This window comes from Protomyctophum bolini (genome assembly GCF_963924005.1).
Source record: "Protomyctophum bolini genome assembly, chromosome: 7".
In the NCBI taxonomy this organism is placed as follows: domain Eukaryota; kingdom Metazoa; phylum Chordata; class Actinopteri; order Myctophiformes; family Myctophidae; genus Protomyctophum; species Protomyctophum bolini.
In genome coordinates, this window is record NC_137868.1 from 45,144,491 (window position 1) to 45,155,591 (window position 11,101).

Genomic DNA, 11,101 nt, shown 5'->3' on the forward strand with positions numbered 1-11,101 from the left:
TGAATGATGCAGCTTTCAGCATTCCGGAGAACAAAGTGATTTCTCCTTAAGTTTTCCGATTTATTGAACCGTTGTTTCATAAAAAACAGTAAAAACAGTATGAAAGTATGAAAAACTAAAATGTATAGATTAATTGGCAAAGGATACGCCACAATTATACAATCCACTTCATAGAGCACATTTAAACTGCACAAAATGGCATCTTTTTCATCAGTCAATACTCAATATAGATATACTGAACATATTCTATTCAGAAATACATTATTATTTGTTTTTTGTGATTATGAATTGAATACGCAGGACCTGAATGGAAACGAAAGGGATCACTTTTTTTCGGTGATCCCTTTGGACGTGTGTTTGACTGTACCCTGTAGGCTGTACTGATAACATTTATGCCAATGAAGTATTCAATCAATCAATCAATCAATCAAATCAAAATCATCAAAAAGAATAATGCATGTGCGCCCACATGGCAACAAGACATGGATCAGATCAACGACAACAAAACATCAGGAACGATCAAAGTTAAGGCCATAGAGTCTTGAGAAGAGACCTGAACAGCTCAAATGGACTGGGCACTTATTATATTGCTGCCGCCGGCAGCAAAGGCACAATCACCTCCAGATCTTAAATTAGTTGGGGGGGGGGGGGGGGGAACAGTCAAAAGCAGCTGGCCGGCAGACCTCAAAAGGTCTGGCTGGAGGATAACCCTCCAAGAGCTCAGATAGATATGAGGGAGTTCAGCCCATGTAGAGATTTATAGACAAATACAAGTACCTTGAAATCTATTCTGAACTTCACAGAGGGAGCCAATGCAATCCAGCTGAAATGGGGGTGATAATTGTGGTCACATTTCCTAGTGTAGGTAAGGAGGCAAGCAGCTGCAAGCGCCTAAGTGAGGACTGTGCAATGCCCGCATACAATGCATTACAGTAATCCAGCCGTGATGAAATAAAGGCATGAATGGCCATTTCCAATTGTTTAGGGGGGAGATAACAGATAAGGTTTGACTTTGGCTAGAAGTCTTGAGTTGGAAGAAACAGCTTTTTACCACGGAGCTAATCTGTTTGTCAAAGTTGAAGTTATTGTCGAAACGCCTATAGGTTTTTGACGGCTGAACGAATAGTGGGGTTGATAGGGCCCGGGGTCGTGGAAGGAGTGTCGTGGCCGAAATTTGAGGTTTCAGGAAGTTAGAGCCGATTCAGTTAATTTTGATTATCAGCTAGTTTAAAATAGTCATTTGCATTGGCTATAAATGGTACGGATGTTGTCAGCATAGCAGTGATGGCTATGATAGACAAAGACAGCTCCAAGGGCAAGGGGCAGCATGTGCAGGAGAAATAGAATGCTGCTGATAAATGGAGGAGAACAAGGGCTGAGGAGCTGCCAGAGCAAAAAGCATGGAATACGGATGTTTATATTACAGGAAACTCCCGTTTAAACTTTCCAACAAGCTCTTTTAAGAGGTTGGACTACAGCATTTTTTTAAGGGCACATATGGGACACAGCCAGACGTGATTGAAGTGTTGATCAACAGCAGGACACCGCATCAACCAACCGCATCAAAAACGAAGCTACGAAAGTATATCTAGAGACACATGTAGTCTGTCCTTTACACCATCGTCTCTCAGTGCGTCTGCATGATTGTCACGTTGCTGCCGGCATCGATGCAGAATTGTGCACGGCCGAATTGCAAAGCATTGCTGAATCGGTTGTTTTTGACACCACTACCTAACAGACGACATCAATTGCATTACAGTAGAGACAAAAGCATGGATGTTTGAAGTTAAATAAAATAAATACAAAAAAATAACTTAATTTCTTTAAAGAAAAAATACATAATAATCAGCCGATACTTTTTATCAGCTTAAACTAGACACAGTATAGGTTTGTCAAGTTTTAAATCATTTAACACCAACGGTTGGTGACTATATATATAGTGGCTTGAGAAACGACATCATCATGTTTATCAGTAGCCGCGCTGCCTGGGCTGGGGTCACCAACACGACACGACGTCCTCAGGCTCCGGGTCGCCAAGAGCGGCTCGGCTGGAAAACACAGAAAAGGAGAACGCTGATTGTGTTTATTGTTTACCGTTTACTGTACGGCTCTGTACAGGAGGCGGAACCTCCTATAGAAGACTTCAAGGTCTTCTTAAAAGAGGGACTTCGGGGCGACTGTGTCTGAGCAGGTCTAATCTGGATAACTGCTGGACCGCTATACGCGGTGTCAAATGTCTTGTATATTCTGCCATGGCTGTTTTCACATACACTGTTTTATATATTCTGAAATATTTAACTTTGAGCTGAAACACACGCCAGACTCCTTGCCTACAGAGCCATGCGGTAGTGTATGTATACACATACAAAGAATGTGACATTGGGAAATGAAACTATACTAGAACAGATTATTTGTAGACCATTTTGTCCTCTTTCATTCTAGTAACTTCTGGCCTAGAAAGACATTTCCCCCAGATGCCTCTTATTTTAAAATATTGTTAGTGTGTGCATGTTTAATAGAATCTCTCTCTCTCTCTCGCACACACACACACACACACACACACACACACACACACACACACACACACACACACACACACACACACACACACACACACACACACACACACACACACACACACACACACACACACACACACACACACACACACACACACACACACACACACACACACACACACACACACACACACACACGAGCTTGTAGGAGCTGTACAAGCTATTGGCTGAGGAACGATCATGGTTGTAGATCTGTAGACTGGAAACTGTATGCCATGCTTCCTCACTGTATAGCTATACATTCACACTGTACATTCAAGACACTGCTTCCGCTGCCACCCTTAGACGATCTCCATATATGGAGCTGACCTGTTCTGACATTCCATTATGTTGATCTGACCTCATCGCACCCTGTACGCCCAAGACACGCTCCATAGGGCAACGTCGCTTCTCGCCCTCGGGCGTCTTACTGGTAATAGGTTCTCTTGGAAGTTGGTCTTTTGTAAGGTTCAGTTAAGGATGATTATGGATTGAATAGGCAAATATATATATATATATATATATATATATATATATATATTTGTGAGTATGGTTTTTATTTTTTAATATGGAACAAGCTTATCTCACCTCTTCATTCTCAGATTCAGTAGAACTAACACTGGTCCTGGTTGGCTGCTGGCAAAACACACACAAAAGGAGCATGTTCATTTTATTAGGCAGTGTCAATCTAAGACAGAAGTACCTCCATGCATTTTGTTCCATATCCCACAATGCACAACCAAGTCAACGGGAGGATACCGATGAAGCTAAATTGAGCTCTTTACCCCTCTCTGTGATCTCTCGGTGATGCGTTCCATGCATTTCTCCAGCACCAGGTTGCGGGTCTGATACTGCACTGGCTCTCGGCATAGGGGACATTCGTTTTTCACTTCACGGCACTTCCTGATGCAGTCGGTGCAGAAGCTGTGGGCGCAGTTCAGCACGACTGGCTACATGTTGGGGAAGTCAATTAAAACGCACATCATTGTCAGTGCAAAGAAGAGGGTTTGTGTAGGTTTTCAGAAGTACTTAAAAAGCAAGGACAGTTTGTGAAAGCCCATAATATAAACAGAATAAAGGTACACGTGTGTATCTATACATATTCTACTGGTTCAATCAAATGTTTAGTTCTCCGTTCAAGATGTTTGAGGTTAACAGGCTACCACATTAAAAGGATTTGTGAACAGAAAGGGGAAAAAAGATGAATACATGTGGTGAGATATGCCATTTTTAAACTGATTAACACATGACTTCATCGTTACCTCTATGAAGAGTCCTTTGCAAACGCCACATTTAAGTTCCTCCTACAGGAAAAGGAATAAGACGGTACAATCATGGCGTGGCTCCCATGTGGATCTCTGAAACGTTTACATTTTAACCGTTTATTTATGTCCACACAAAGGAGATGCATACAAGGACACACATATCATTATAGAGGCAGTATGGTTACATTTCATTTACAAAATCATGACATGTGTTTTCATGTAGACCCAGTCGGGTCACAGGGCTAAACTATGTTTCTGAAAATATTATAGGTTAGAAATATTCCACCACATTAGTTTTGGACAGACAGACAGACAGACAGACAGACAGACAGACAGACAGACAGACAGACAGACATACAGACAGACAGACAGACAGACAGACAGACAGACAGACAGACAGACAGACAGACAGACAGACGCACAGAAGCATACCTTTGTCTCTTCTAGCTCCTCGTCTTTGGCCCGGAGATGCTCCTATATAACAAGAAGATATTCAAATCAGGCTCATGGTCAAATAAGAAAATATGCCCGAAGTTGCATAACTTTCCAGAATCGACCTCCTTATTTAATTTTGTTTACATGTTAAATGAGAGAATAATCAATATCTATAACAATGTATCACTACATCTCTACTCTGACTTCTAGATCCTCAATGAGCATTCTAGAATGTGAGCCTCCGCACGCCCTACAACGTCCTACTAGTAGTCCCTCTCACCTCGGGAGAGACCCCTCTAAGGTGGTCTTTAGACGAGAATGGTGTTCATAGAAAACGGCAAAATAAAGTATCGTTTTCTGGTGTCCCTTTAGACGAGAACGGCATTTTCAGGAGGTGAAAACGCAACAAAGTGAAACCACCTCCCAGAGTGGAAATCTTTGAGAACGCCGTTTTATCCCGTATCCGTGTAAACAGGCGAAACAGTGAATCCGAAAAACGTATGACATCATGGCTCACGTTGGCTCACAGCGCATACAGTGTGTTTATTACATTGATGCAGAGCCATATATGACATAATGGAGTTCCTGAACAAGCATCCCTCCTCGCCTACAAAGCGCTGCTCATCAGCGATGGTGAATGTAAAACCATGATGTCAATTAAATGCCTTATGCCTTATAGGTGGCAGCCGCAGCAGCAGCGTTTATGTAGCCTAATGTATTGTAATGTATGTATAAAATATATAACCATCCCGTGGCGCTCTCTGCCTGCATGCTCTGGGCTGCCTGTCAGCCTGTCTGTCATCTCGATGCGTTAGTAGATAGCAGGCAGCGAGCGACGGCCACAACCACGTTGTGTTCTGGAAGTGTCATTCAAAACCCGATAGGGTTGCGTGAAGGGGGAGCTACCTGGTTCTTATTCTTATACGTGAGTGACTGGTTTATTTGGCAGCCTCCACCTAGCGACATTATAGCGTTTTCATAAAGTGTGCGTTCTCGTGTAAAGAGTCAATAAAAAATGAGAACGCAACGGGACTTTGCCGTTTTATCTGGAGACCGTCGCCGTCTAAAAGAGGCCTAAGGCTCATGGCCTCTTTCATAGCCAGACCGTAAAAAAACATACCGGTAATAAGTTATAACAATGACGACTAGCCTACTACAGAACTACAGAAGCATACCTTTGTCTCTTCTAGCTGCTTGTCTTTGGCCCGGAGATGCTCCTCGCGGTCGGCCAACTGTTTCTTTACTTTCTTTAGCTATAATGGACATTGCAAACAAATGGAACCGATCATGCCAAACAGAATCAAAGCAAACAGTATAACATAATTGCATAAATATAAATACATACATTACACAAGGCTACATACAGCATGAAGTTAACAGATTATGATCATTTCAATTAGCATTCAGATACAAGCAGGTTGGCTACCCAGGGCTGGCATATTTTGTAAGTCAATCATATTCAATTGGAATAGGATATTGTAAAAAAATAAAATAAAGAATGTTTTTCTTTTAAAGGACCCCGGGCTAATAATACATCATTATAATTGTCCTCTATAACTAAAATTTAAATTTTAAAACACAGGGAAAATGCCTGTCGCAAGTTGATGATGTCATTTGTCCATGTGTGGTTTTAGCCCTATGGGATTTATGGAATGCACAATGCTAATACAAATAATCCTAATGTTAATATAGTTTAAATACTTTTTATTAGCACATGCATTCCATCAATTCCATGGGGGAAATATGAACGATTTCGTTCATAAAATATTTAAGGTGTTTTAAACAAATTATTGTATAGACATTATAACGTATTAAGGCATATTTGGCTTATTAGCCAGAGATCCTTTTAAGGTTTTTAAAAAAGATAAGATGAGAAGCAACATGCAGGCTATTTTCCATTTACCTCCAGCATGGCTTGTCCCAGGTCTAGTTCTAGTTCTAGGAAAGCTCTTTCCTGTTTGGTTTTCTCTGCCTTTGAAAAAAAGTTAAAAACAAAAACAAATTCACTCCCCAATGAATATAAAACATGAGTACTTTCTGGACAAAATATAGAACAAAGAAGATCAACAATATTCCTTACATGGAAGACTATTCACACATTCAGATTCATCAAATCATTGAATGTTCCCCCATTTAGCTGTGAATGACAGTTCTGGAGTCAATTATTTATTTAAGTTTTTATTTAGTAATTGTATAAGTAAGTATACATGAACAAACCATATAACATAAAAAAAAAATCAGTCTCATGGTCAAATAAGAAAATATGCCCGCAGTTGCATAACTTTCCAGAATCAAAATCGGAAAATTGAATAAAGACAGAGTCGACCTCCTTATTTCATTTTGTTTACATGTTAAATGAGAGAATAATCAATATCTATAACAATGTATCACTACATCTCTACTCTGACTTCTAGATCCTCACTTTCTGTATGATAACTATTTCTTTAAAAGAATCCATTCTATTCACCTATCATAGCTGTAGTATTTATCGTGAAAATGAAAGAATGTGTGATAAATATGAAATATTTCTGTCTGTATTAAAATGTGAGCCTCCGCACGCCCTACAACGTCCTACTAGTAGTCCCTCTCACCTCGGGAGAGACCCCTCTAAGGTGGTCTTTAGACGAGAACGGTGTATATAGAAAACGGCAAAATAAAGTATCGTTTGCTGGTGTCCCTTTAGACGAGAACGGCGTTTTCAGGAGGTGAAAACGCAACAAAGTGAAACCACCTCCCAGAGTGGAAATCTTTGAGAACGCCGATTTATCCCGTATCCGTGTAAACAGTGAATGCGAAAAACGTATGACATCATGGCTCACGTTGGCTCACAGCGCATACAGTGTGTTTATTACATTGATGCAGAGCCATATATGACATAATGGAGTTCCTGAACAAGCATCCCTCCTCGAGTCCTCGCCTACAAAGCGCTGCTCATCAGCGATGGTGAATGTAAAACCATGATGTAAATAAAATGCCTTATGCCTTATAGGTGGCAGCCGCGGCAGCAGCGTTTATGTAGCCTAATGTATTGTAATGTATGTATAAAATATATAACCATCCCGTGGCGCTCTCTGCCTACATGCTCTGGGCTGCCGGTCAGCCTGTCTGTCATCTCGATGCGTTAGTAGATAGCAGGCAGCGAGCGACGGCCACAACCACGTTGTGTTCTGGAAGTGTCATTCAAAACCCGATAGGGTTGCGTGAAGGGGGAGCTACCTGGTTCTTATTCTTATACGTGGGTGACTGGTTTATTTGGCAGCCCGTTACCTCCACCTAGCGACATTATAGCGTTTTCATAAAGTGTGCGTTCACGTGTAAAGAGTCAATAAAATGAGAACGCAACGGGACTTTGCCGATTTATCTGGAGACCGTCGCCGTCTAAAAGAGGCCTAAGGCTGGCCTCTTTCATAGCCAGACCGTAAGAAAACATACCGGTAATGACAATGACGACTACTACAGAACTACAGAAGCATACCTTTGTCTCTTCTAGCTGCTTGTCTTTGGCCTGGAGATGCTCCTCGCTGTCGGCCAACTGTTTCTTTACCTCCTTTAGCTATAATGGACATTGCAAACAAATGGAACAGATCACGTCAAACAGGATCAATGCAAACTATGTAAATACATAACATTACATAATTATAATAAAACTGCATAAATATAATTACATACATTTCACAAGGCTACATACAGGATGTTACAGCAAATACAGCAAATACAGCAAATTTGGATAATTTCAAAGCATTCAGATACAAGCAGGTTGGCTACCCAGGGTTGGCAAGTTTTGGAAGTCAATCAACTGTTAGCGTGCGGCTAGTTAGTTAAGTGTTATCTAGTTGTCCTTACTGTTACAATTTGAAGAGTAATTGTCTTCACCTTGTGGCTCTTGGGGGGAAACTTCACCCCCCAGTTCTATTGTGTGTGGGATTTGGTTGGTGTCGCCAATATAATACTCACGAGTGTCCGCATGCTATCCTTGCGTTGTCGCTTTTGGGGAGGCTCCGTTACTTCCTCCTCCTCCTCTGATATCTCTGAGTCTGACGACTGTTCTGATGAGATTTCTGAACAAATCGAACAAAACATAATTAGTCTGATATTGTGTGTGGTCTTTCACTGGTCAACGTAATTGCTGAATATTTTGGTTTAGGCTATAACAATCTTGCATAATTATGTTTACAGCATTGGAAATCACCGGATCTGTGTTCATATTCAGGTGCAGTGTTGCTTGTGTTGCCGTCTTGTGAAAGCCAGTCCTCCTCGATGTCCTCCTCCTCCCAAAAGCCCAGCAGGACCCGCCGGGGCTGGGGCCAGGACCAGGATCGGGGCAGGCCTGGGTGATAGCTTATCACCTAAAACGGTGATAAGAGTTGAGGCCATCATACTCGCGGTGATGTCCTTAAGGATTGACCCCGCCTCCCTGTGGTTTACCCAACTTCTATCTAGACCAATCAGTGAACGGGGTGGTAGCTCCAGAGTGAAAAGACTTGTCTGATAGTAAAAACAGAGAGATGGGTCTGTGTCCGCGGTGATAGCTGATCATCACCGCGACTGACGTAATTGTGTAGTTTTTCAAACCTTTAAAAACTACACCGCGGTGATAAGCGATCAAAAAAAAAAATGACACCCAAATGAACTTGGCCTAAAAATATGAGCATAATTCCAATACACTATTCAGAGTCACAGGCAAGAGCGTTCTAATGATGACACTAGCCTCGGATCAAGACTAGATGTATTTTGAGTCTGACTTTTACTTTCGTATCTACGGAAAATACGCAAATGTCAAAATCGATGAAAGTACACCTATGATAGTCTTTATCCAAGGCTAAGTATAACCACATTCATTTGGAAAGAGAACGGTAATTAATATAGAAAATTGTTTGGACCCAATGTTGTCAATAGACGGAACCACTATTTTTGAGGCGTGCTAGCCCCTCCTATGTCCAGATTTGAGGGTTTGTGTAAACACAAATATTGTTTTGCTGTTTTTCATCATAGCCTAGATATCTCATTCCGGCCATTCACAATCCTATTTGTGTAAACACAAACATTGTGTAAACGCAAACATTGTGTAAACGCAAGATTCCTATACAGGATCTCCTTACTGGTCAACAAAATCACCTTGAAGACCCTAACAGGAGCCCTAGTACAAGGTTTCTATGACTATGCATGCACCTCTTGGTACCACAGGCCCTTAAAACAAGGCTCCAGACTTCCCAAAACAAACTGGCCAGGTTACTACTTGGCCTCACTCCTCAAACCCACCTCACCCCTGCCCATTTTCCTTTTTAGTATGATGATTTCCTGTTTTTAGCTAAGAGTATATTGTACGTCTCTAATTGTTATTATGAATTGAACATGGTGGGCTATATTGTAAACAAGTGTAATAGCATATATATATATTTTTTAATATATGTTTTATCCCACGATTTTGTAACCCATTTTTCACCCCTGTGTCAATCATCTAATGTGATCCTGGGCTCTACACACCCTCCACCAACCTATAGTCCCCATATATGGGGGACATGGGGAGAGCAACGGACTTGAACTCATGCTTCCTTCATGCCTGAGTGTCCAAGTTGCTCCTTTTACACCTGACAGGGGGGAGTTTCCCTGAATGGACATAGCGAGTGGAAGGAACACGTTATTCCAACCAGTTCCTTTCCCCTCCATAGCCTATTTTATGAAGTAATACTTTATGGTGTCGTCAACAGTTAACAGTTTTGTGTTGAGTTGTGCTTGAAATGTTCTCCAATCTGTTAATTCATCAATCGATTGATCAAACATCAAACATTGAAGACAAAAGTGAGGACGCAAATTCTTGTGATTCAAGCCAGAATGAGATGACATATGATGATAAAAGCGCCCCTCACTTTAAAGGCTCATACATAGTCTGGATTTTCGGTGGTGGGGTGACCACCGAACTACAACATGACGTCACGAGCCGCGGTGAAGAGCAAACCACCGCCACCGCTCCAGCCCTTCTCTCTGTTTTTACTCACCACCGCTCAACGTTATTTCAGCTCCGGTGGTCAGCTCACCACCGGAGCGGTGGTCACACACGGGTGTGATTTATTTTATAAATAAGATTTCAATATGAACATAGTTGACGTCACACACTTCGTCACACGGTTAGCTCGCTGGCTAACCGTAACTAGCATGTTAACATTAGCCCAGTACAGTGCAGACTGAAAAAAATAAGTCTCACATTTGTGTAACTTTTTGTCGAAGCGCCAAACTGGTCCACCACTTCATGGATGTGTTGTCGATACTCAGTGCTCTCTGCTCTCTCTGGTTGTAGCATCTTCCGAAACGGAAACTTACTGTGCTACTGCCTACTGTATACTACTGAAAGTTAAAGTTGGCGCCAGCCGTCTTTGGCAGCGTCTAGTGAACAGATCTAATGAACAGATTTAAGACTTCCGGTGGACGATCTCTTCAAAATAAGAGTACCCTCTAGAGAATGAAAATTTGCATTTGCACATTAAAACTACAAATTAAGCATTTAAATGATGCTATATGATGCTAGAAGACACACATTATGTTTCTGTGTAAAAATAAGTAATTAAATAATAATAATAATAATAATAAAGTTATCTAAATGGATAAATGCTCATCACTGGAGTGCATGGACTTTATAAAGTGGACACTGGACAAAAGACGGCTCCGCGAGGCAACTATCTGGACATACCCACGCGTTCGGGGAGATGTCCTCTACCACACCCCAGTCTCCGCTAAGCGGGAGAGGTGTAAAATTCACAGCTGGAGCCCTTCTACTGGGGTCAATGCAAAGAAATGTACCGTTTCCGGACCCAGAATGGACACTGGACAAAAGACGGCTCTGCGAGG

The 11,101-nt window shown here is 41.6% G+C and overlaps 1 protein-coding gene across 1 annotated transcript; it reads right to left on the reverse strand.

Moving 5' to 3' along the window:
- Positions 1-1,472: 1,472 nt before the first annotated feature.
- LOC308318749 (uncharacterized protein) lies at positions 1,473-10,580 on the reverse strand. The gene is made up of 11 exons (XM_080768375.1): positions 10,461-10,580; positions 8,448-8,604; positions 8,213-8,316; positions 7,734-7,811; positions 6,162-6,230; positions 5,434-5,511; positions 4,256-4,297; positions 3,821-3,862; positions 3,344-3,508; positions 3,147-3,194; positions 1,473-2,048 (listed from the first exon to the last, which is right to left on the reverse strand). Exons 1-11 carry the CDS (start codon positions 10,554-10,556, stop codon positions 2,019-2,021), a joined length of 909 nt encoding a protein of 302 aa, XP_080624501.1. The 5' UTR covers positions 10,557-10,580; the 3' UTR covers positions 1,473-2,018.
- Between the last annotated feature and the right edge of the window lie 521 nt (positions 10,581-11,101).